The sequence below is a fragment of the Nicotiana tabacum genome, chromosome 5, assembly GCF_000715075.1.
Source record: "Nicotiana tabacum cultivar K326 chromosome 5, ASM71507v2, whole genome shotgun sequence".
Taxonomy (NCBI): Eukaryota; Viridiplantae; Streptophyta; class Magnoliopsida; order Solanales; family Solanaceae; genus Nicotiana; species Nicotiana tabacum.
The window spans coordinates 87,343,709-87,370,943 of NC_134084.1; the positions used below are offsets into that span (position 1 = coordinate 87,343,709).

The following is a 27,235-nucleotide window of genomic DNA, read 5'->3' on the forward strand; positions in this document are numbered from 1 at the left end:
AGTCTTTACTTTCAAGTGTTGAAGTTGGGAGCCCGCCCATATAACAGAGGCATACATTCAGTCTTTAGATTTCTAGTGTTGAAGCCAGGCGCCCACCTGTATAACGAGAGGAATACTTTTCAGTCTTTACATTTCATGTCAGGCGCCCACCTGTATAACGAGAGGAATACATTTCAGTCTTTACATTTCATGTTTCAGGCGCCCACCTGTATAACAAGAGGAATACTTTTTAGTCTTATACTGCAGATTTTGGAAATCAGTAACCCCACCGGAAGGTAGAAGGTTACAACAGGAATCCCCAGCAGGAAACAATAAAGATCCCCAGCACCGGGAAGCAGAAGGCTACAACAAAAATCCCCAGCATTCAACCAAGTTATAAATAGCAGAAGCTCGCCTCAAGAATGCGAGTCAACAGGCTGAGATGGTCAACAAAAGCTGGTCACAAAAACAAAAACAAAAAAAACAAGAAAAGAAAAAAAAAAGAGGAAAAAACGAATCCAAAGCACGGAAGTGGAGAACATATGTGGTCTGCTCAAGAACTAGCACCTACAACTAGCAAGTATCAAGGTTCAAATCCAAAGTCTGTATGAAGCACCATTCAAGAGTCAAGATCAAGTTTCAGAAGACTTAAAGATAGGAATCCTTGTAACTAGTAGCTGATAGGCTTAGTTAGTCTTTTTCAGTTATCATTTTGATGTAATGACAGGACCGCGGACCGGAACCTCAACGGAACGGCACCTCGATCGGCTCTTCACCTCGGTACACTCTACCATCTCTCTCTCATTTCCGAACTACACGTGGCCTGATTCCTGTAAAACCAAGGATATGTAGGCAGCTCAGATACCAGGGCTCGGTCACATTCCCTCCCTTTCCTTAGTGTAGTCCGTCCAAGTAATGGTCGGGTCAAAAACATGTCTAGTCGTTCTTTGTCGGAAAACTCTTCGTGTTTCCAGTCAAAGAGGGCAGCTGTAGACACCTGATTTTTGACCCTCCCCGAGAATTTTCACATTTTTAGCGTGAATATGTGAAATTGGGTCTAATATAGCCATTTTAACTATTTTTACTTTATTTCGTTGCAAAAAGAAAAATTAGAAAAAATATATATATAAATTTTAGTTTATGTATTTCTCATAAACTTGAAAAAATACAAAAATTGTACTCTATTTTTGTAATTTATATAATTTCGAAAATAACCAAAAATATAGTTCTATTAATGTTTTGTAGTCATTTTAATTTTTGAAAAATACAAAAAATATTACTTTATATTTTATCCTTATATAAAAATGAAAATTACAAAAAAATAGTTTTATTAATATTTTGTAGCTATTTTAAATCTTGAAAAATATATTAAAAAAAAAGATATAGTTTTGTTTAAATATTAGTCTTATTTTTGTAGTTATTTTGCTTACATAGGATTAGTCGAACAACGTCGTGTTCTTAATCGGGTCCGGGCAAAAGAATAATATTCGGGTTCAAATTACCCGCTTTTAGGCCTAATTTCGGACCTAGCCCATAATAATCCGAGTCCACCACACATGAGGGGACACGCGTGGGGAACACGGACGGAATCCCGTACACGGGGAACCCCACCACGCGTGGGGGACACAAGTCTTGAACCCCACCACGCGTGGGGCTCATTTTCCTAGCAAAGGGATACTAAATACACGGACAAACATTTTTGGGAGGAGGGGACTTGGGGAAAAAAAATTTAAAAGTGCACTGTTCATGTTCTTCTTCTTTAAGAAGAAGAACAAAAAACCCTAGCAAGAAAAAAGCTTCAGCTCCCTCACCTTCCCCGACGCCTGAAACCGACCCCAAATCAGCATACCCTCACCCAAACCATCGTCAAACCACCCAAACACCAGCCCACGACCATTCCTCCTCCTCCTAGCTCCATCGTCGACCACTACCCAAAACCACCCTCCACCCGACGGTCCAAACACCACCACCATCGTTCCACCTCCAAACCCTCTCCAGCTGCCTCGTCCGTCAAACACCCGTTAGCAGCCCTCCCCTTCGCCATAGCTGCTCCCTCGCGCACAGCTGAACCAAGCAGTCCAGTGAACGACCACCCCTAAAATGACCCTTCCAGAGAACCTCCATAACTGGCCGGAAAACGAAACCAGAAAACCAGCTCCCTCCATCCTTTTCGGCACCCCCACGCACCAGCCATAGCTCGTCGTCACTGTCCGGCAACCACCACGCCTCAGGTTGGTTCGAACAGCAACTGTTGTTGCCTCCCCATCGTCACCCCACCAAGCCAACGTCTCCATTTCGACAAACAAAACAAAACGAAAACACTACCACCAAACGGGCTCGTTACCAGCTCCCTCCATCGCCCAAATAACCCACTGCCAGTCAAGGTCGTAGAGAGAGAAGGTGAGCATCGAGGTCGTTGAAAATCTTGGTTCGAGTTTTCGTTTCCGTTGAGGTCGTCGTTGTTCGTTGAGGTCCGTTACGTTGAGGACAAAGAAAGGTCTGTTCCTATCACTCTCTTTTATTGATCCATAGATATATTACACGATTCCGTGAGTTTTGGAATCTACTATGATCCTAATGTTGGTCATTGATTGTATTTTGTTTAAGTTGGGTTTTAATGGTTGAACTATGTGTTGAATGCTTTATTCAGCATATTTCAAAAAGAAAAGAAACGAAAACATTACAAGTTTGAGGTCCAGTTTTATTCTCTCTTTGTTCTGTTCTTGCATGATTACATTTTTAGCCGGAGTGATACTTGAATCTCGAATGAATACGTGATATTGCTTTAGTCGTAAAATTTCCATCTTTTGATTCTCTGTTTCTGGATTTTCCCTTAGCATGCCTCTAAATTTCTGTGATTGAATGATGTAGCGCGAATTTAGTTTGTGTATGAATTATGAAACTGTTAGTTCTCATGAACGAATGAGCTTTGATCGTTATTTTTATTAATTATTTTCGGTCGTTATGAACATTCGTAGCTTACTTTAGGAATGTATACAAATCATCATCGTGGTTAGGGGTACGGTTCCCATGACATGGTTACAATGCCTAAAATTCGGGGGTACATTTTATGTGATCCGATTATAATGACTTTAAGATCTTAGTGAATAAATTAGGATTTTTTAGAGGCGAATAAAGTAGATAATCATAGTTGTTTTTAGGCTTGCCTTAAATAAAAATGAGACGAGCCTCGACACATAAAAATGCACAAGCTGCGGGGCCCTCCAAACGTGTCTATTAAAATACTTAGAATTCGGGACATGCCGTTTAGCGAAATTCCACGGCCTTACCCAAAATAATAATACGCTAGTCGCTTTAGGCGCGCCTTTAATAATTTAATTTTCTTAAACTCGGGTGCACATTTATGTGACCCAAATCCAAATCTCAACGGAGTCGAAATGTGTCTCTAATCACGGGTACATTGATTGTAACGTGGTTCGAGATGTGTTTCCACGATGTTGCAATTCTTGATAAAAATAACAGTAAATGATAAAAGCGGTTAAAAGTTAAATTTTGCACATAAGTTCATATTTATATAAAATCAGATAATCAAGCCGAATATAACAGTTGAGCGACCGTGCTAGAACCACGGAATTCGGGAATGCCTAACACCTTCTCCCGGGTTAACAGAATTCCTTATCAGGATTTCTGGTACGCAGACTGTAATATGGAGTCATTATTTTCCTCGATTCGGGATTAAAATTGGTGACTTGGGACACCCTAAATCTCCCAAGTGGCGACTCTGAAATAATTAAACAAATCCCGTTCCGATTGTCCTTTAATTGGAAAAACTCCCTTGCACCCCCGCGGGTGCGGAAAAAGGAGGTGTGACATAGAAAACCCTACAAAATTATCTACTTAGCTTAATTTCATGCATCATTAGTATAAAAATTAGCGGTAACAAACAAACAAGAATGATTGGAAGTGTAATCAAGAGCACTACACACTACTAGATTAGATATGAATCCAACTCCAAACATTGTATTAGCTCCATGTGGATTCAATCCCGACCTTCTCGGGTAAAAACTGCATCGACCACTCTTGCCACTCTGTAGTGGTGTAGGGTTGGACCCGATCAGCAGTATCTTTATTATTTGACCAGAAAAAAGTGGGAATATGAACAACAATACAAACGAGAAGTTGCGGAGTTGAAGGAGAAACTCAAAAGGGTGGAAGAAGAAAAACATAAGCTGGAAGAAAAATTTAAGTGGTTGGAACAGAGAATACTAGGCAGTGGTGACTAAACAATGACATGTATGTGTTGAGTGTAGTAGTATATCTTTATGTTTCCCATGTCATGTGTTTTCATTAGTTGTACTGAATTCAAGTTATGTTAAGTTTCTATGTTTGTGTTTGTGTTGTAGCATTAAAATAAAGAAAAAATGGGGTAATAAAAACATAATGCGCATATTATGTAAAATTGTTGTTATTATTTACATAAAATACAAAAAGAAAATGAGTCCCAAAGCCCTTGTGCTTCAATGCAGTCATTGGCCTGAGGCGCATCCCCTCCTGCCCGGATACACTATCAGGATCATCCCCATCACGTCGCCTCTTTATATGAGGATGCGCTGCAGCATGATCGTCAGTTGGGCTGGCAGGATCAGTAGAAGGGGTCGTCGGTCCATCAGCAACCAACAAAATAATAAGTAAGCTCAATATATGAAAATGTATATTAGTAATGTACGTGTTAAGTCAAAAACATTTTCTTACCATGGTCTCGTCGAGATCCTGAATATAAGCATCTGTGGTGTCCTCAACATCACACAAAGTGGCCTCCGCGATGGGCTGGGATGAAGCCTTAATAAGAAAATTAAAAATTAATTTATGGCGAATCAATATTAATATTGAAAAAAAAAATTAATAGTAATACAAACATACCTGCACTTGTGATAGATCCACAGCATCCGACGATGATGAACCAAAACTCATCCTGTACCCACCATCCACATCTCGGGTCGGCCAATCCTCAGTTGCGGTCGATGGGCCTGAAAGGAACTGCTCCCAACCTCTGGTGAAGCTTGTGGCCATAATCAATAATGGCTCTAACGGGGCCACTTGCAATGCTGGCAGTGCCAGACGGCATGTGGCTGGGATGCTTGTCTGCCTGAGGAATGTCACCCGGCAGATCAGCTCCAACCTCCTCATCAGGTGCCTCAACACCCCCTTGTTGGGGACCACCTCCTCACCGGACCCCACAACCTCGTGGGGTACCCCTGCCTCGTGGGACAGCCCTGCCTCGTCCCCGTCCCCGTCCCCTCGGGCGTGCGATAGTCCTACCCTAATGGTAGTGCTCTGGCACCACATAATCAGGGTCGTGATCTAAGCGCTTGCCCTCTCTGGCTCGCTGCAGTGTCTGGACAGCCAGCTCTGTCACTTGCTGGCCGAACTCCTACAAAGCGACCGCAGGATCGCCGGCATGTTGCTGCATCTGCAGTCCCAACTGGAGGAATAAATCTAGACCAATAGCCTGCACAACATGTAAAATATTAATTACAAAACGCTATGTCACAATTGTAAGTAAGAATACCAAATAACATATTAGTGCCTCGTGCCTATCGGCGTATGGTCTATATCGACTGCCAGCTTGATGATTGGGATTCCCGAAAAAAGTTGGGTAACGCAGCGGTACCAGGACGTATAGAGCTAAATAGTCATCGTCTGGATCTGTGAAGGTGGGGGCGAAATTAGGTCTTCTCGTCGGTCCCAAGTATGGACCCGTGCCTCTAGCCATGCTACAAATGCGTCGTCCGCCCTAGAATAATTATCCCGCTGATAGAGTGTAGCCTCATATGTAAGCCCCCTCGGTATATACTGTGGACGGCTAAACTGGCAAAGTACCCGCTCCGTGGCATGATGCTCCACAATATCGAGGCACATCAGCGGGATGGAAGTGCTCCAAATCAGTCAGACGGCCGAGCAATAATCGGGCAGGCCACCTATCAAGTCGTCGTTGTATGGCGTCCAGATGAACTATCAAATAAGAACATAAAAGTGAGTATGCGCAACACAAGTGAACCTATACCAAGTAAGTTTAGGTACACATTTACTTGTGCGCCCTCCAGCATATCCAACACATCCTTGCAAAGGGGAAGATTATGATGAGCAACATAATCTCGTACATATCCTGTAGAAGAACCCACCTCCTAGCTAGAGGGAGAAACGGAGGTGGTACATCCAGAGGTAATGGTGGTAGAGGTGGCTGCAACTGCAGGAACCGCTCCCTAGCCCAAACCTAACATACAAAGTTGACGTAAAGTTTAAGATAAATTTTGACTAGATAGAATTGGAAGTAATGAACAGAGTATTCGAATATGTTGTAACCTGTAGAAGCAGCAAAAAACTACATACGTCACTCTGGATGCCCATGCTCGCTCAGCACAGATGCTTGTACATGTAAGCAAGAACAACAGCACCCCAGCTATACTGGGGTAAAGCATCTAGCTGCTGAAGATGATGTAGAAATTGCAAACTCACTAGATTTCCCGAAGTGTTCGGGAATAAGACCCCCTCCCCCAAAAAAAAGGAGCAGCACCAACCTCGTATACCGGTGAATATGCAAATCATCTGTCTTGCCGGTGATGACGGGGTGCAATATCTCCAAATGCTGTCTAATAGCTGTCAAACTCATGCGATTGGCCCCTAAATGTACAGTCTCATCCTGTGGCCTGAAACCAGTGAGCTGCTGCAGCAAGTCCAAATACTGCCCACGCGTCATCTCTCTCATGGCCTGAGGCAGTGCAACGGGCAGTCCATCAACAGGCATCCCATATAAAACCTCCACGTCCTGCAGCGTGATGGTGGCCTCGCCAATGGGCAGGTGGAAAGTGTGTGTCTCCGGTCGCCACCGCTCTATTAAGGCCATGATCAGAGACCAGTCGAGCTGCAGCCGCCCAATCTCAAAAATCTTGTAGAAGCCCGTATCCCACAGGCGCTGGACTACACGGGGATGGAAATCTTTGCCCCTCATAAAGTCCCACAAGTCGTACACTCTCCTGGCGCGGAGAGGCTGGACCAGTAGCTCTCCCTCCCATACGTAGGCGGACCTATGATCGCCCTGTAACACTAATAGCTCATCGGAGACAAGTCCAGGATGCATAGGCGGCACATCCATGTCATCTACTGTAAATTAAACAATATTAATTGTATGTTTGTTTTATAAATTAAATAATTAATTTTTATAAATTGTAATTGGATAGAATATATATCTATGGGTTCCAGGCTCGATATTTGAGGCCCAATAGCACCAATCTATCTTGAATTCTTATGTGTGTCAATATTTTTATAATTTTGTGTGTTTGTTTTGTCAATTAAATAATTAATTTTTAATAATTTAATTGGACAGAGTATATATCTATAGGTTCCAGACTCGATATTTGAGGCGCAGTAGCACCAAGCTATCCTAAATTTTTATGTGTGTCAATTTCAATACTTTTCATAATTTTGTGTGTTTGTTTTATAAATTAAATAATTAATTTTTGTAACTTGTAATTGGACAGAGTATATACCTATGGATTCCATGCTCGATATTTGAGGTCTAGCAGCACCAAGCTATCCTGAATTCTTATGTGTGTCAATATTTTTATAATTTTGTGTGTTTGTTTTGTAAATTAAATAATTAATTTTTATAAATTGTAATTGGAGAGAGTATCTATCTATAGGTTCCAGACACGGTATTTGAGGCCTAGTAGCACCATGTTATCCTAAATTCTTATGTGTGTCAATTTCAATACTTTTCATAATTTTGTGTATTTGTTTTATAAATTAAATAATTAATTTTTGTAAATTATAATTGGACAGAGTATATACATATGGGTTCCAGACACGATATTTGAGGCTCAGTAGCACCAAGCTATCCTGAATTCTTATGTGTGTCAATTTTAAGATTTTTCATAATTTTGAATGTTTGTTTTATAAATTAAATAATTAATTTTTCTAAATTGTAATTGGACAGAGTTTGTGTTTGATCTATCAATATAATAGATACTTAAACTACAGGGATTCTACGCTAAAAGGCTCTATATTTTACTACGCTAAAAGGGCACTAGTCTTAGGCAAATAAATAATCTAAACTAAATAAAAACAACAAATATATTTTAATAACATAGCATTTACGAAATTACATATAAAACAGTAAAAGAAATTTATGAACATTTTTATTAACAAAAAAAATGATTTCTCAATTTATAAATATTTTCTTAAAACACTAATATCATAATACGGATAAAAATAACATATTAGTTTAATCGCAAACAAAACACAAAATAACAAATACATTCAAGACAACTAATATGCATTATTATACTAGTTTCGACATAAACCAAATCGGAATACCTCAATTTATATTTTTTGAAAAGTCGATGAATTGAAATTTCGAGCCCGAAACGAGGAAACCACAACAATAGAAGGCTTGGGTAGGATGTGAGACCTACAATATTATCTTTTTGTGTGACGGGTGGGGTCCACTCGGATTTTTTTGGAGAAAAATAGGAGGGGCCCCACCGCAGTTTTTTATTTATTTAAATTGGGACGTCTGGTTTCCGTCGTTGGGGAAGAAGGAGGGTTTATTAATGAGAAGGTATAGCGCGGTATATAAATGCGCTAAACCCAGTATAGCGCGGTTATATAATGCGCTATACCTCTCCGTCACATGATGTCAGCATAGCGCGGTTTATTCATGCGTTATACATATATAACATGGTTTTATACCGTGCTATACTTTAACGGCCAAAACATCATTAAAATATAGTGCGGTGTAAAATAGCGTTATATATAGAAATGTAACTTTTTCTTTTTAGCATTAAAAATGTATTTTGAGTCAAAATTAACAATATTTAGGTTCCGGATTCGTAATCCGATTCTAATAAAAAAAATTCTAATAACTTTTATAGAAGTATATTGTTAAAAGGCGTCAAATAAACAAAATCAAACTCAAATTAAACCACACGTTAGTCTAAAGACTCTAAACTAAAGGTGTGTTTGGTATAACAAAAAATGTTTTACAAAAAACATTTTTGGAAAACAAATAGTAATTTTATTCATTTTTCGGTGTTTGGTATGCAAATTAAGAAAAATAACCTTTCAAGAGAATTCATAAATAATTTATATACAATAAACATGAAACCATACACTTTCGAACTTGTAAACCGAAAGATGAAAAAACTAAAACTGAAAATATAAAAAAAAAAAAAAATCGGGAGGGGGGGAAGGGTGTAACAACAAATTTTCGCGTCGAGAAAAATAAATAATCAAGACTGAAAAATTGTGTAACAATGTAGTAATTGATTTCAATAAATGAAAGTGTTACAATCTCTATGGTATTCCTCTTATTCTTCAAGAATGTAAAGTATCTTAATGAAATTGACTTTGATTTGATTGTAAAAAATGCACGGGCCGCCCTATTTGGTCGCCCCCATTTAACCTATACTCATTTTTTTAAAAACTTTTAACTTATACCCACTTTTTAAATAACTTCAGCCCCCTTCTCATCCTCCTTCTCCTCTTTCGTTTTCTTCTTCTTCTTCTTCTTCTTCTTCTTCTTCTTCTTCTTCTTCTTCTTCTTATTTCTTCTGTTGTTGTTGGTGCTGCTATGGAATTTCAGTTCATGGGATGATTGCCATAAATATAGGCTATAAAATTGAAAAGTAGAGAGCCCAGTTGTTCTATGTGAAATTTTCCCTATTTTATCTGCTTTGGATTGGATTGTGCATAGATAGATTTGTTAGATGATAACAGTGGGACCGTGTATTTACATTTTTGCAAGCTGGTTCATTTTTACGTCCTTTCTTCACGCAAATCGTCTACTATCTTGAACTACACATACTGTGAAGCCAATGCTTTGGAATATGCTTTCTTCAGTAGTTAAGTTTTTGGAATTCGCTATTGTTTGCAACCTATATTATTAATTATTAGCTAAGGCAAAACAAAAACTTCAGCTCTAGAGCTGAAGTTCGCCAGTTACAAAAACAAAAACTTCAGCTCTAGAGCTGAAGTTCGCCAGTTACAAAATAAAAAAAAACTTCATCTTTAGAGCTGAAGTTCGCCAGTTACAAAACAAAAATTTCAGCACACTTGGTTCATCACACTTGCTACTTCAGGCTCGTCTACTAGAAAGCTGAAGTTTTGCGTGATTGTCTTTGCTACTTCAGGCCCGTATGCTGAAGTTATGCGAAAAAGCGAGTACGCTTGCAACTTTTTTTGCAAAGCGGGCACAAGTTAAAACGTGACACAAAAGGTGGGTATAGATGCAAATGCCTCGATTTGATTCAAGGGCTTGTAAAGCTTGATCTTGAATCCTCCTTGAACTTCAATTTGGGTTTGATCACGAACAAGTAATTTGATCTTGAACGCCTTGGTATTTGATTTGGCTTCGTTCTTGATCTTGAACTTGAACTTGAACTTGAACTTGTAGCTTGAGTGCTTGAACTTGTATCTTGTAGAGAAATCTGCGGTATTTGATCCACGAGCTCTCTGCTTGTTTTTTGTTATCACTTCTGGTGCCTTCTAGCTTTAGGAAGACCTCTATTTATAGTTGTAGGGGATGGTACGGCTCTGCGATTTGATTGGTCCGTTTGAACTGACCAATACCATCCAGACACTTGGCATGATTTAATTGGCTCATTTATTTGGCTTGGATTGCCACATTACTTGACACATGTCATGATTTCATAGGCTCATTTACTTGTCTTGGATTTCAATATCACTTGACACATGTCATGATTTTGTTGGCTCGTTCATTTGACTTGGATTGCCACATTACTTGACACGTGGCACGAGCCTGGGCTTTAAGACGCGCAAATAGCCATTTGGACCTTGGGCTACTGAACTGGGCTTATCATTTAATTTATAGTCCAATTAAATGGACTAGCCCAACACATATATTGGCTTTTAGTAATTTGCCTAATTTACTAGCCACAATATTTGTTTGGACTAATGTCTTGAATTTAATATGATCCAAATTATTATACGGATTTAAATTCAATAAAATTTAAATATTTACAAATGTCCCCTACTTCAAGACTTGTCGAATATTAATCTTCAAAGACTAGGCTTGAAGTACTAATAATATCCTTAAATATAAAGGGTACATTGAGCTAATTAATGAAAATATGTTAACTTGCTAATATTGCTGCAAAGTACATCTTTTAATTCATACTTTAACATTAAAATAATATAATAATGTTAAAGTGTTGAATTTTGCAATAATTGGCAAGTTTTACTCATTTCAATGGTAAAAGGCGTTTGTCGCTTTATTCTTTTCCAAAAAAAACGACAACGACCTTATCTTCTCAATTTGCAAAGACTTTGTGTTGTTTTCCCATTCCGTCGCGAATTTTTTTTAAAAATTTTCCCTGCTCTTTGAATTCAGCTAGACTCAATCTCTATAGGACTCTTCAACTTTATCGGATCTTCTATTGATAATTCCCCACGCTACTATTTTCCTATTTTTAGGAGATAAAATCTTATTCTTTGAGAATATCCTAGCCACGATACATCTTACTGGATTAGGAGAACTCCTCCAAACATCTATAAATAGAGACACCATAAGCCTGGATTGAAATACACACAAAATTCCAAAGCAAAGAGAACTCAAGAAGAGAGGAGAAAAAAAATCGTTCTCCAACATCTGCTGCGAAATAGCTATCAATGAGTAGTTTTATATTTCTTCTGTGAGTAGTTTTATCTTTCTTCTGTGAGAATATGAAATTTTTATTCATATATAAGAAGAATGTACCATGCCAGATACTTTCTTTTGGCCTTGTACCATTGCGTGATTTTTGAATCACATGACTTTATTTATTGCAATACGTTTGTTTTTTTAATCTATGCGTTAGTTACTTGCTTGGATCATTCATGAACTCATCCATTTGTTGCTTGCTATAATCCATAAGTGAAACTTGTCTGCACTTGCAAATTCAGTCAATATTGTAAGTCTAGTCAAGTGACTTCTTCAATATATCGCCATAGGGGATCTTTATTGGAATTGACTTGATTGCCTTTAGATGAATTACTTCTGCTATGATTCCATCTTTAGTTAATATCACCTGGCTATTCACACAAATCCAAAATATTTTTTTTTGTTGTTTAACTTTGGTCGTTTTGCTTGTCATGCAAATTACTTTTCAACTTTGTTTGGTGAAGACCATTACATTGTCTAAGCCAAAAGATTTTGTCTGAAATAAAAACCATTACATCGTCTCTACCAAAGATTTATTTTGTCTGAAGCGAAAACCATTACATTGTCTGAACTAAAGACTTCATTTTATTTGAAGCGAAAACCATTACACAGTTTAAGCTAATGACTTCATCTTGTTTGAAGATTTAACTTTATTTTATCTGAGGCATAGACCATTACACCGTCTAAGCCAAAGATTTTACTTTATCTTAGGCAAAGATCATTACACCATCTAAGCCAAACATTTTACTTTTAGATGAGGCAAAGACCATTACACTGTATGAGCCAAAGATTTATTTTGTCTGAAGCGAAGACCATTACACCTTCTGAGCTAAAGACTTCATTTATTTGAAGCGAAAACCATTACACCGTCTAAGCTAATGACTTCATTTTGTTTGAAGATTTAACTTCATTTTTATCTGAGGCATAGACCATTACACCGTCTAAGCCAAAGATTTTACTTTATCTTAGGCAAAGATCTTACTTTATCTTAGGCAAAGATCATTACACCATCTAAGCCAAAGACTTTACTTTTATCTGAGGCAAAGACCATTACACTGTATGAGCCAAAGATTTATTGTATCTGAAGCGAAGACAATCATCCAAGCTGAAGACTTTACTTTGTCCGAGGCTAAGACCATTATACCGTCTAAGCTGAAGACTATACATTGTCCAAGGCGAAGACAACCCTCTAGGCTGAAGACTTTGCTTTGTTCGGGAATAATACCATTACACCGTCTAAGCTGAACACTATATTTTACCCAAGATGAAGACCAGCAAAGTCTATTATATAGTCTAACTTGAAGATTTTACTTCACCACCAAAAGATTTGAACTTTTGGCGCAAAGGAATGAAAATTTGTCCTCATTTCGAGATACATGAATCAGAGATTGTATGAAGCATGATTTATTTATTTTTTCAAAAAGCTAACCACCAAGAATATCTCTTCAACTTCAATCTTCGCAAGCAATTTTATGATCTCCTTTATATAGATATGTTTCTCCTTTTCTTTTTTTTGCAGGTAGAAGAAGAAATCAATTCCAAAGATATTACTTTAATAAAGATAACCTCATAGTCGAAGAATCTTTTTTTACATTTCAAGTTGAAGACATGGCAGACTTGAAGGCTTCTACTTGAAGACTTGACAGATTTGAAGACTTCGACTTGAAGACTTTAACTTGATGATTCACTTGAAGGTTAAAGTATAAGAGTTAAATTTGAAGACGTAGCCACTTTGAAGAATTCAACTTGAAGACGTGGCAGACTTGGATAGTTGAAGACTTAGCGGACTAGAAGAATTTAACTCAACTTCAACTTGAAGATTAAGTATGTAGAGACTTCAAATCAATGATATAGAAAATATGAAGAATTCAACTTGGCGATTTGGCAAACATAGAGAATTCAGCTAAAAGACATGATGGTCTTGAAAACTTTGATTGTCTTGAAGATACCAATCTCGGTGAAGATCAAGTCATTCTGTAGTTTATAACGAGTGAGCTTCTTTGTTTTTAATAATTTGTGAATTTGATGACTTGGCACACTTGAATACTGCAACTTTAAGACCTAGCGGGCTTGAATACTTCAAATTGATGATATAATAGACTTGACATAGAATTGGAGCCTTCAACTTGAATATTTAGCCTTTTATTAAAGAAACTACAATCATTCCATCAAAGACCTTAATTTGACATGGAGGGCTTGCCCCCATTGACCATCAAGATAAGACAAAGAGTTCAACTAAAGAATACATGTACACCTAATTTTCAAGTGTCAATCAAGTGAATTATATTCCATCGTACCTCATTTGAATAATGCCTTGGGTAATATTTGAACTCATATGACTAAACTTAGAATAAAACTCTAAACTGCCTACGTACCTCGGTGAAAAGGATCAAGTCATTCTATAATTCGAAATGGGTGAGGTTTTTTTCCTTTTTTGCGTCCTAACTTTTGCCTAGGCCACCTCTTTCGAGATTTTCAACCTAGTGGACTTATTTAATTTTTTTGATGTCCTAACTTTTGCCTAAGCCGCCTCTTTCGAGGTTTTCAACCTAGCGGACTTTTTTTTATGGGCCGTGCACAGTTTATATTCTTGCGGGTCAATAGTAACATGCAGTTTATGCTCGTGCGTCGAGGAGCGTATTTATTTTCTTCAAGGATAGTATCTCTTCATGAATTTCCCATTAATGGGGCCAATCCGCAAACCTTCTGAGTCAACTATCTTGTAAGCGCCACTTGAGTATACCTCTTGTACAATATATGGTCCATCCCACATCCCACTTAGCAGAGAATTTGCCCCTATATTGACGAGAGGTAATAATAGGCCTTTTGACCACAAGAACTTGGTCACCCACTTGGAAAGATCTAAGGTGTACCCTTTTATTAAAAGATCGAGACAGACGAGCTTGATAACATTCAAGGCTTTGTTGATCTTCTAGCCTCTTTTCATCAAGAGCTTCCAATTCTTCAAGGCATAACCGAGCATTTTCTTCATCAGTGAGTCCTTCTTGAATGGCAAGCCGCAACAATGGGATTTGACGCTCAAGTGGAAGGACTGTTTCAACTCCATAAACAAGCAAATAAGGAGTCTCTTGCGTTGGTGTGCGATATGTTGTCCTATATGTCCAAAGAGCTTCTTCCATTCTCTCATGCCAATCTCTCTTAGACTTAGCAACAACTTTTTTCAGCAAGTTTCAGAGTGTCTTGTTAAATGCTTCAGCTAGTCCATTGGCAGCAGCATAATACATGGAGGAATTGTGTTGCTTGAAGCCAAAAAGATCACATATTTTATTCATCAACTTGTTATCAAATGGCTTACCATTGTCCGTTAATATATATTGCGGAATGCCAAATCAATAGATAATATTGACTCGGATGAAGTTAGCTACATTTTCCTTCTTTACTTCCTTAAGAGAAACAGCTTCTGCCCCACTTCGAAAAGTAATCAGTTGCGGCCAAATATATAGATGTCCACCAGAAGACTTCGGCAATGGACCAACAACATCTAAATCCCAAGCATCAAATGGCCAAGAGGCAACAGTTGGGTGTAATACTTCAGGTGGTTGATGTATGAAGTTAGCATGGAATTGGCAAGCTTTACACCTCCGAGCGTAATCCAAACAATCTTTCACCGTGGTTGGCCAATAATACCCCATTCTTTTTATGTTGAAATAAGTTTTGGCCCAGATTTATGCACACCACATACTCTAGAGTGTGCTTCTTGCAAGGCTTGAAGGGATTCATCAGTCCCCAAACAACGTAAGAGCACTCCATCAAATGATCATCTGTAGTGTGTATTCTTGTAATAAAGAAAACGAGGGGCTCTCCTTCGGATTTCCATTTTCCTTCAAAGATTTTCTGGCAATATACTGTAACAAAGATAAATGGTTGTCGCCAGTATTCAATTCCAACCTCAAGAACGAAAGCAATATTCTCAACTTTGCTTTATTCTTTCTCATAGTCATTTGGTGGAGGAACTACCCATCTTTGGCAAACAATGACTTGTGTCTGATCAGGCAAAGATAATGTAGAAGCTAAGGATGCTAATGCATCAACTCTCTTATTTTCCTTTCTCGGCACGTGTTGAATAGTTACCTCTCCAAGCCAACTTATCAATCTTTGAGCATATTTGTGATATGGCACTAACTCTGGCATCTTGTCCTCATAGCTACTCAAAATCTGATTGATCACTAACTTGGAGTATCCAAAAACTTGTAGTTGCAATTGTTTGATATCCACAGCCATTTCAAGCCCAAATATGAGCGCTTGATATTCAGCAATATTATTGGAGCACCGTTGTGTCAGAGTGAAAGAATATGGCAAAACTTCTCCTTGAGAAGTGATAAACACTATTCCAGTGCCATCTCCTTCACGATGTGCAGTGCCATCAAAATACATCTTCCAAGGAGGTTGAATTTCTATGACTATTGCATCTTCATCAGGCAATTCATCAGACAACTCCCAATCATCTGGAATCGGATGATCAGCTAGGAAGTCTGCTAATGCTTGTCCTTTTAACGCTTTTTGAGGAACATACACAATTTCAAATTGTTGAAATTGGAGGTACCACCTTGCTAACCGATCACTTAGGACTGGTTTAGACATGACAAACTTGATAGGGTTCGCTCTTGAGACGAGTCGCACAACGTGAGCTTGGAAGTAATGCTCTAGCTTTTGAATAGAGAAGACAAGTGCCAAACATAACTTCTCAATAGGAGAATACTTGAGCTCATTTGGCGTCATCATCATACTCAAGTAATAAAGCGCATTTTCTTTGCCTTCATTGTTTCCTTGAGCGAGAAGCGCTCCTACTGACCTTTCTTGTGCTGAAATGTATAATATATATGGCTTTCCAGGTATGGGGGTTGCCAATACTAGAGGTTTCATCAGATAAGACTCAATGCTTTTAAAAGCATTTCTGCAAGCTTGGTCCCATTCAAAATGAACCCCTTTCTTCATGAGGTGACTAAATGGTTGGAACCTTCCAGCCAGATTCGAAATAAATCTTTTAAGATATTCCAACTTACCCTGCAAGCTTTTTAATTCATGAATATCTTTAGGCTCGGGCATTTTCAAGATAGCATCCACCTTAGCTTGATCAATTTCGATACCTCGATGTCGAACAATAAAACCGAGGAACTTCCCAGAAGTAACTCCAAAAGCGCACTTCAACGGATTCATTCTGAGTTGGTATCTCTGAAGCCGTTCAAATACCATCCTCAAATCTTGCAAGTGATCATTCGTCTTCCTTGACTTTACCACTACGTCGTCAACATAACACTCCACGTTTTGATGAAGCATGTCATCAAAAATATTTTGCATGTCACGTTGATATGTAGCACCAGCATTCTTCAAACCTAAAGGCATTACCTTGTAGCAGTATATACCTTTAGGGGTGCAAAAGGCAGTACGTTCTTCGCCCTTCGGTGTCATACGAATTTGATTATATCCAGATGAACCATCCATGAATAACATTGCCTCGTATCCAGTTATTGCATCAATCATGAGCTCTGGGATAGGAAGAGGAAATTCATCCTTAGGACAAGCGTTATTTAGGTCCCTAAAGTCAACACAAACTCGGATTTGGCCATTCTTCTTTCTTACAGGGACGATGCTTGAAATCCATGTAGGATATTTAACTTTACAAACAAAACCAGCCTCAATAAGCTTGTTAACTTCGGTTTCAATCAAAGGAACCAGTTCAGGTCTGAAGCGACGTTGTGCTTGCTTCACAGGATGAGAACCTCGTCTGATAGCAAGATGATGAACAACCACCTTGGGGTCTAAACCTGGCATTTCTTTGTAGCTCCAAGCAAATACATCGTTGAACTCCTTAAGTAGCTCAATATATTTGTCATCTTCATCATTAGTTAGAGAGGCACTGACATATGTGGGCTTTGGATCTTCAACTACTCCAAGATTGACTTCTTTTAGCGCATCAACCATTGTCTTCACCCCTTCTTCAAGCTTAGGTGGTGAATATTTAGCATCTTCATCCTCTTAAGGATCACCATCATTGAAAGATATGTGATGACATTCATGAATATCAAGGCACTTTTCCTCGACTTCCGTATAAGATGAAGCATTTTGTTCATCATGAATGGTGATATGATATAATGACCCCACACTTTCTTCATCTTCCTCCCGTTCTCTAGTGTGTACTATAGTATGAGCCTTTGCTTTGAGGACCTTTTCGCATGAAACTACAAGTTTGGTCTCTCGCCTCATTCTAGAAGGAATCAGACTTGGGCAGTTTGTGGTCAAAATCTCCTTTTTAGCGAAGATAGGTGCTCCAATCCTTCTATCACTTCCATGACGTTTGTTTTCCTTCTTCAATGGTCCCAACATATCAAAGACTGAGGTCCTTGGCTTCGTAAGTCGATCAAACACAGAAGGTTTCTTATTAAGCGTCGTAGACACTTCTTTAGCAGTAATGTAGTTACAACTTGCCCTTTTAATGGAGATACGGATTGGCGAGGGTTGTTTGTAACCCAATCCTTCACGTGATTGCTTCAGTGGGTACCCTTTCTCCATCATCATCTTTTGAGTAGGGTTTGAAGCTTCAGACGGGAGCTTTCCCAACTTGAATGGTTCGTTGGGATCATATCCAGCTTTTGCTAACAGCTTGTAGGCGTTTGGGTCAAAGCCCTCATCTGTGCGCTTTGCAGGAAGTGTTAGATTTAGAAGCGAATTGTGGCTTGATGATTTGACAAACCCTTTAAACAACTTTGTAGACGACTTAATTGCATCAATTCGCTTGATAGGAAGGGTCAAGTCTCCCAAAACCTTACCTTGTAGTGCAGAAGATGGATCTTCGACATCCCTTACCTTTGGGACATAGCGAAGAACATGAGTCACTTTCTTACTTGAAGATGCCTCATTCATCTTGTTCCTATCATAAAGCACCTGATCTTTTTCAACTGTAATATTTTCCTTGCTAGTTGTTGCATCAACCTCCTTTGCAACATTTTTGGTCAATATCACATCATCAACCTTAACCTCCTTTGAGACGTAATTCTTTAAATAGAATTTTGCATCGGCAAAGTATGATTTAGCCTCGGTAAAGGGCTTATCATCAGCAACTATATTCTTTTCGACCCCATCTTTGCAGTATTTCAAGCACTGATGGTAGGTGGATGAAACCACTTTATTCTCGTGTATCCATGGCTTCCTAACATGATATTATATGAGGTTTTTTGCATCGATCATGTGCATCCATGCACTCGAATGCAAATCTCCCATATTTATTTCCAATTTGATAGCCCCTATAGCTCTTTCCCCCCTTGATTGAACCCTTGAATCATCAAACGACTCTCACATAGTTCATCAATCGGTATGCCAAGCTCTTTGATAGTACGAATTAGGAGAATATTGACTCCAGACCCATCATCGATCAAGATTCTACTTATTCTCTGTTCTCACACAAAACCAACCATAAATAGGGGAGATTATGGCGTGTTTCACCAAGAAAAAGATCATCATTAGTAAATGTGATTTTTGCATCACAAACGTCCACCTCCTCAGATTTCCCAGTGAATTTTTCAGGCAAAGGAGGTGGCAACAATGATAGATCCTCCTTTGTTGTCTCTTCTTCATCTATCTTACAACATGAGGCTTTGATATATTCATAGGAAGCTCGCGGGTGTAACCAGATTGGCAGGAATTCCTCCAATGTTACTGGACGACGTAGCCTTTGATAGTGATTCTCCGGCATTTTTGCTTTCTTCTAGTTCTTCTTTATCATTTTCTTCTTGGTTCTTTTCACCATTTTTACCCTAGTCAACTGCTTATTTGACTCCCTTTGTGAATTTGTCTTGCAGCGTCTCCGCCGAGTCACAAGAATCCAACCTTCATCATCAGTTTGATCATCATGTGATTCACCTTTCTCTTGAGATCTTTCCTCCACTATTAGTTTATATTCCATAGAGAGAAGCAATGGTTTGCTCACATTGATAGATTCAAAGTCACCAAATTTAATCATATTTGGTGATGATGCAGTTTGGATGCCATCACATTCATGTACTTCGACAAAATTGCAAAGGAAAATGGGATCAAGTGAACCAAAAATGAAAGATACTTGATTTGAACTGTATTTCTCATCCTCAAGCAAGATTTTTCCTTCAGCGGCCAAGTCCATGACTTTCTCCTTGAAGACAAAGCATTTTTCAATAGGGTGGCCAATCAACCGATGGTACTTGCAATAATTTGGATTATTAATATTTCCAGCTTCATCTGGCCGCTTCATTTCGGGTAACTCAATGAGTTTCAACTCAAGGAGTTCTTCAAAAATTGTTGGGACATCGGAGTCCAAGAATGGATATTCTTTCACTTGCATTTCCTTCAGAGTTAACTTTCGGCCAACTTTATCCTGTAAGGACGTTGTTTTCACACTTTGCTTCTTTCTCACTTTTGTAGTGACCTTTAATGGCGAGGCATTAACATTCATTGATTCTTTGCTCTTAGACTTCGGAAAAAACCTGCCTCCTTTCTTTATTTCTTGTTTATCCTTCACTTTGCGAGGTTCATAAACATGTGGCCCTTGATTTCCGCTTGAAGACACACTTAGATCCATATCATGAGCACGTGTAGCCAATTCTTCAAAAGACTTAGGCTTGATACTATGCAGGATGTAGCAAAGTCCCCAATGCATTCCTTGGATACACGTTTCTATTCCAGAAGCTTCATTAAGTCTGTCTTTACAATTGAGGCTCGCATTCCTCAATCGATTGATGAAATCAACAACTGGTTCATCCTTCCATTGATGCGTATTTGTGAGTTAAACCATACTTACAATGCACCTTGTGCTATAGAAGCGATTGAGAAATTCATGTTCAAGTTGCTCCCAGATATCGATGAAACCAGCCTCGAGATCAGTGTACTAATCAAAAGCATTTCCTTTTAAGGAACGGACGAACTGCTTGACAAGATAATCTCCATAGGTTCCAGCATTATTAGAAGTTTCGACGAAGTGTGCAATGTGTTGCTTCGGATTTCCTTTACCATCAAATTGTTGAAACTTTGGGGGTTGATAACCTGCAGGCATCTTCAAACTATCAATTCTCACAGTGTATGGCTTTGCATATGCGAGAGAAGACTTTGCAGCAACATCGTACTTATATTTGATGGTTCTCATAATGAAGTCTTTCAATTTGTTAATGGGAATAACCCTGTCAGATGAAATCTGAAACTCTTTAGGAGTCGTTGTCTGCCTTGCAGATGAATCTCCTTTATCTTGCATCATCGGGAGCTTTCCAGGTGCTTGACTTGAATCTCCCTCCATCATGCTTTCAACTATATCTGTCAGCTTGATAATTTGATTATCTTGATCTTGCATATGCTTCGTTGACCCTTCAATTGCCTTTGTTAAATTTGCGAGTTGTTCTTCAACAGTTGAAGTATTAGTCACCATTGCTTGGATAACCGTCATGGATGGTGGAGCAAAGCACGGATTTTCTCTTACACCATACTTTGAGTGGAATAACTCATGTGGAGTGCTTGGAGAAGATCCAGTGATCAAGACATCACCATCGCCCTGTGCGATGAGATTCTTAGATCTAGAAGGGCTAAGTAGAGCCAATGTCTTCTAAACAATTTCAGCAATGTTCGCTCCTTCTTCCAATTCAGTTGGAAAGGATCTTGCCCTCTTTGAGGATTGAAAATCAAAGATAGGAACCGATGCAGATGGCATTTGAAATGTTTTTTGTCCCAGCAAGTTTGCTTTGTTCCTAGTGACAGGCCCTACGCTTTCCATAGTAGCATCCAGCAAGTTTTCCACATCAGATGAAAATTTAGAATCCGTAGCCTTAGCAGAAGTGAGTTTGAAGTTGATCTTCTTAGGAGTCATTTCTGTGTTCTTGAAATTTGGTAATTTGAAGAGATGGGAGGTAGAAATTGTTCCACTGGGCGTGCTAGAAATTTGTAACAACAAATTTTCGCGTCGAGAAAAATAAATAATCAAGACTGGAAAATTGCGTAACAAATGTAGTATTTGATTTCAATAAATAAAAGTGTTACAATCTCTATGGTATTCCTTTGATTCTTCAAGATTGTAAAGTATCTTAATAAACTTGACTTTGATTTGATTCAAGGGCTTGTAAAGTTTGATCTTGAATCTCCTCCTTGAACTTCAATTTGGGTTTGATCACGAACAAGTAATTTGATCTTGAACGTCTTGGTATTTGATTTGGCTTCGTTCTTGATCTTGAACTTGAACTTGAACTTGAACTTATAGCTTGAGTGTTTGAGTGCTTGAACTTGTAGCTTGTAGAGAAATCTGCGGTGTTTGATCCACGAGCTCTCTGTTTGCTTCTTGTTAGCACTTCTGGTGTCTTCTAGCTTTATAAAAACCTCTATTTATAGTTGTAGGGAGTGGTATGGCTCTGCGATTTGATTGGTCCATTTGAACTGACCAATACTATCCAGACATTTGGCATGATTTAATTGGCTCATTTATTTGGCTTGGATTGCTACATTACTCGACACATGTCATGATTTCATAGGCTCATTTACTTGTCTTGGATTGCCACATCACTTGATACATGTCATGATTTTGTTGGCTCGTTCTTTTGACTTGGATTGCTACATCACTTGACACGTGGCACGAGCCTGGGCTTTAAGACGGGCAAATAGCCATTTGGACCTTGGGCTATTGAAATAGGCTTATCATTTAATTTATAATCTAATTAAATGGACTAGCCCAACACATATATTGGATTTAAATAACTAGCCCAATTTACTAGCAACAATATTTGTTTGGACTAATATCTTGGATTTAATATGGTCCAAATTATTTTATGGATTTAAATCCAATAAAATTTAAATGCTTACAGTTGTAACGATGAATAAGGAGTATTTTATTAGCTATTATCGTTGTTGTTGTTGTTATTGTTGTTTTTGTAAATTAGACCGAGCGTTCCAAAATTGATAAACTAGCCAAATTAGTCTTTTTCGTGAATCAAGTGTAACTAATTTTAGCTGCAAACTGTTGGAGAAAATGATTAATTTTATTGCAAAAGTTCCTCAAATAATTTTTTTGCGGGGAGGGGTAGCAGGGTGTGTAGTGTCCAAAAATAAATTGAAATTTAAAAATAAAAAACCTTTTTGGAGAGAGAGGGTGGGGTGGGGTGTGTGTGGGGAATTTTTGGAATGGGGACGACGAGCATATCAGCTTAGATAGTTTACTCACAGAAGAATCAAATGCTGCTCCATTGCCTCTAGTCTCTACGGAAGAAACCACATATACTGCATTGCCATCATTCAATGAACCGTTTAAGCCCTTAACTGAAGAAGAATTGGCCTTTTTTGATAAGTTGTTAGTGCAAGTGCAGAAGGATCAAGAAATTGCCTTTGTTTGTCCCAATAATGATATTGCTTCTTACCATAAAGAATTGGATGCCTATGCTGCAGAAATACTTAAACTTAATCCCCCATTTGTTCCTGACATTCCACAAGATTTGGAGGATCAATGCCCCCTTTTCTCTGAAGATTTTTATAGCTATTGATATATTCATTCCTGATTAATTTCAAACTGTGCTAATTAAATGTTTTGCTGTGATAATATGATGCTGTTATTTGTCTATTGAGAAGTAATGATGTTCTTAGTTTGTTTATGAAAATACAAAAGGAGGGAGCGTGTACTATAGCAAGCGTGATTTAGGCTAGTATAATTTAGCGGACACATGCACTATATATTAATTGAATTTAATGTATTATCTAATGATAGTGTAATAAATTATTCTCCAGAAAATGTTTTCCTTCTTACCAAACACACCTAAATGCGTAACAATTTCGCAAAATCGTACGGCGGTAGCTCTGTTTTTTCTTAAAGCTTTACGTTTTACGAATATGGAGAAATGGCAACTTTGTAATAATACCTAAATCCAGGACCTATTTAATCATGCTAACCATTTTGCCTTTATTGATGTTCGATTTTAATGCTACTAAATTCACCTTTAAGATTTAATGGTCTCCAATTTCGCTGAACAAGACGTCATCGAAGGGTATTCATAGTATAATTCTATGAATTGTGTAAATAATATTTACACAATAATGCATAATTAAAGATATACACGTAAAAGAAAGTGAAGACTAGTGTATATTTCCTTTACGTGGACCTCAACTATGACTTTTTGGGTTCCAAATATCTCTTTCCAAAAGGTCATTTCCAACACTTGACCACCACAGACACAGTTTGTTCTTGTTTCCATATTCACGTGTAAGTACAATCTAATCTGAAGTTGGCGTCATTCATTCTTGGACTTATATAGCTAGATATACTGGTCTTTTATGTAAGCTCTGAACTGGTCTTGCATTTGCCTCAAATCCCTGTTTTTTAAATAATTTTTTTTTTAAAAAAATAAAAGAAAATTAACAAATCAAAACCTAAATGAGATTTACTCATAATTGCTTTGCATTTTAAAGTACACTATTAGGGTATATATATAAGTCGTAACATGTTAAAATACGTAAAAAAAATAAAATTGCATTATCAGTTTATATAAGTTAAACCGTAAATACATTATCAACAAACACATTTTATTTCTAACCTTATGGAAAACGGCAAGTCCGTAATATACGAAAAGTTTTCAAGATTTATAGATGTCGAATAAAATTTGTTGAAGTTAGGACGATTAAATGAGAAGTAATACTTACATCATGAACAGCACTTCTATATGCCATCAATTGTTCCATAGAAACAGTCCTTGCCTACATTAGCCAATAAAGAAGAAATAAGATACTAAGGGAGTAATTAATTTAGAATTTCATGTATTATAAATATGCAGTTAGGAATAATTCAGCAAAATTAATAGAAATTAGACCTAAAACGCACCATTCCAAATATAAAAACATTTGAGAAGATGAAAAAATAAAAATGGATACCTTGGGGAGTACATTCCAAGTGATACCCTCAGTGCAAGGAGGAACAGTGAGTGAACCAATGTATCGATAGAAAGGTTCATCGCCGACCCCAAGTTGTTGAGGATCAACCCATCCCAATTTCAGACCCTTATCATCAACTGTCTCGATGTGATGCATTAACTGGTACAAGAGAAAAAAATGTTAAGTTTACATGCAAAATAAGGTAACTAAGGAGAAAGAAACAGAGAAAAAAAATTAGAAGAGGATTTGTCTAATAATTTGTTACGTACTCCTAGTATTTTTTCTTGACCTTTTCCTTATTCATGTAAGTTGTGGTAATAGTGAAATGAATTTAAAGAACATCAACATAGTATAATTAGGATATGAAATAGAAGGAAGAATAGCTAGAAGAATTAATACAAATTAAATGATTTGGATCATTACCTCCTCAAAGAAAGGGTTAGGGCTTCCAATTTTGAAAGGTATTGCAACCACAGCTATTTTCCCATCAGCACTCTGATGAACCATGTGCGCCTCCATTGCAAAGCTGCAAATATCAATATTGTCCTAAAGTTTTTAAGGTTTTGGCACACTCACTAAGAAAATTATATATTTTCTCATTAAGGATTATTCAGAGTAGATTTGGACAAAAATCATTAATGCCTTCTTATCTTGAATTTGACTAAAATGATACTTATGTTAGACCAAATGGAATTGATAAGCTAGTATAATGAGACAAACCATTTATTATTAAGTTTGTGCTCAGAAGGAGTATGCCAGTGACATTGTTGTAATTTATACTCAGTACCATCAATATTGATATATCCTGCATCTCCTTCCCATTGCAACTGCCAAAAATTAATAGTTTTTTTTTTTTTTTTTGAGCAAACCAAAAAAAAATAAAAAAAGGCCAAAAATTAATAGTTGGATTCACTGAAACTGTATAATTACAGGCAAATCTCTATTAAATTAAATAAAAAGAAAACTTTACATGGTCAGACTCAGTGTATATATATATATACCTTAATATCATGACCTCTGTTAATAATAATAGCAGGTGCGACTTTGTAGTTTGGTTTCAAATGCTGGAGAGCAGTGGTAACCGTCACAGTTTTGTTACGGATATTAACTGGAGACTGAAATTTGCCCGTAGTACATAGTGTCCATTCTGGTTTAAGGTTACCCCAATTCTCTGGTCCTTCGTTGGTTCCCAACAGGTAAGTGAATTTTGACTCATCATCTGGTGTTTCACACACAAAAGAAAAAAAATATCATATACATATAAGAATTAGAGAAGAAGAAGAAGAAATAAATATCATTGCAGAATGAAGAGAGAGAAAAACGCTTTTATTTTGTTTCTCTTGTTTAACATAATCCAGCCACCTTAGTAAGCCCTTTTTATTGAAAAGAAAAATTATGTCACCTAGTAAATGAATATCAACGAGAAGAAAAATGTTCGAGCTTTTCATGTGATCATTTCCACCACAACAAAGTTAAATGTTAGGACATATTATTAAAGTATAAAATTATGTATTTGTCGTGCACTATGAAAAATTAATTGGCTATACTTTGATTCAATCTCAGAGACAAACCTTCATTAGTCCTATACTTCTATTGCAAAAAACAATAGGTTTTTTTTTTTTCCATCTATACCAATACTTGTACGGGCGAAAGGTGGCAGAATTTAGTAATGCAAATTGACTCGATTGAACATCGATCACCGTTATAAACATACATACTCCCTCCGTTTCAAATTATATAAGTTGCTTTCTTTTTTAGTAGTTTGTTTCAAAATAAATGACACATTTCTAAATTTGAAAATAATTTAACTTTAAACTCTTCATTGTACTCGATTTACTCTTAATGAGAAGCATTTATAATCATACAAATGTCATGGTCCCACAAAACTTTTACCCTTTAAGCTTTTAAAATCACAAGTTTTTAAAAGTCTTTTGTTTTCCTTAAATTCTGTACCGAGTCAAACTACCTTATCTAAATTGAAACGGAGGGAATATAAAATATCTAGTATATTGATAAAACAAAACCAAATAGAGTACATAAGAAGGTGAAATAGTAAATATGAGAAAGGGATTAATGAAAGATAATTTATACCAACTTCATTATCATCATGAGCACTGCAAAAGGTCTGTGATGAAAGAAACAGAAAGGCAAACACAACTGGGACAAAACTTGGCTTGGCCATGATTTAATTTACGGTTGCACTAGGTTTCTCAGCCACTACGTGGCGGCGGTTCACGGTGGCAATGGTGTTGCTGGAGGCCCCTTTTAAAATTTAAAAAAAAAAAGAAGTTTTTAGTGTTAATATACAAAAGGTGCCAGCTTTCCAGCAAGCCAGCAGTTAAAAAATTAAATGGAAGGAAAAAAAAAATGAACTTTATATAGAAGAGTGGTGCGTTATTAATTAAAGACCTCTTGATTTGTGGGGATATGAGGAATTAAAACAGCGAATGAAACGGGGATGCAGTGAATTACAATAGTATAATGTAAAAGACCTCTAAATTTTGACAAGACTAACGCTTCACCACTGGATAATATTTATTTATTCAGTTACACAATTAAAAGCTTTCCAGCTAGTATAGTAAGCATGCAGAAAAATATCTTTTTATCAAGAGAAATCTTACCTCCCTGTTGCAAGATTCTCTGATTGTTTTGATGCCCAATTACACAATTCTTCAGGAATAGAATGTGATCAGAATCAGACTA

General features: G+C 37.5%; 2 protein-coding genes across 6 annotated transcripts; both read right to left on the minus strand.

The window, feature by feature from the left end:
* Positions 1 to 14,367: 14,367 nt before the first annotated feature.
* LOC142180849 (uncharacterized) lies at positions 14,368 to 14,796 on the minus strand. Its single transcript, XM_075252945.1, has one exon. It carries the CDS (start codon positions 14,794 to 14,796, stop codon positions 14,368 to 14,370), a length of 429 nt encoding a protein of 142 aa, XP_075109046.1.
* Positions 14,797 to 21,621: 6,825 nt separating this feature from the next.
* LOC107788920 (alpha carbonic anhydrase 4-like) lies at positions 21,622 to 26,858 on the minus strand. Of its 5 annotated transcripts, none has more exons than XR_012709237.1 (9): positions 26,624 to 26,858; positions 25,534 to 25,751; positions 25,253 to 25,359; positions 24,956 to 25,058; positions 24,533 to 24,691; positions 24,305 to 24,358; positions 23,032 to 23,089; positions 22,839 to 22,894; positions 21,622 to 22,263 (listed from the first exon to the last, which is right to left on the minus strand). XR_012709237.1 is itself a non-coding variant. In XM_075252680.1 (8 exons), the coding sequence occupies exons 1-7, from the start codon at positions 26,712 to 26,714 to the stop codon at positions 22,874 to 22,876; spliced, it is 753 nt and encodes a 250-aa protein (XP_075108781.1). In that variant the 5' UTR covers positions 26,715 to 26,858; the 3' UTR covers positions 21,622 to 22,263; positions 22,839 to 22,873. The 5 variants fall into 5 exon arrangements, 3 of the variants coding, with proteins under 3 accessions (XP_075108781.1, XP_075108780.1, XP_016466147.1); XR_012709236.1 differs by having other exon boundaries at positions 21,622 to 22,298; XM_075252680.1 differs by lacking the exon at positions 23,032 to 23,089.
* Positions 26,859 to 27,235: the final 377 nt, after the last annotated feature.

Coding starts and splice junctions, on each gene's coding strand:
- LOC142180849 (XM_075252945.1), bottom strand. CDS start 14,796: ATGGAAGAAGCTCTTTGGACATATAGGACAACATATCGCACACCAACG.
- LOC107788920 (XM_016610661.2), bottom strand. CDS start 26,714: ATGGCCAAGCCAAGTTTTGTCCCAGTTGTGTTTGCCTTTCTGTTTCTT. Junction 25,059..25,252: donor CACAAACTTAATAATAAATG/GTTTGTCTCATT, acceptor TGATATTTGCAG/CTTTGCAATGGAGGCGCACA. Junction 24,692..24,955: donor CTAACCCTTTCTTTGAGGAG/GTAATGATCCAA, acceptor CTCTTGTACCAG/TTAATGCATCACATCGAGAC.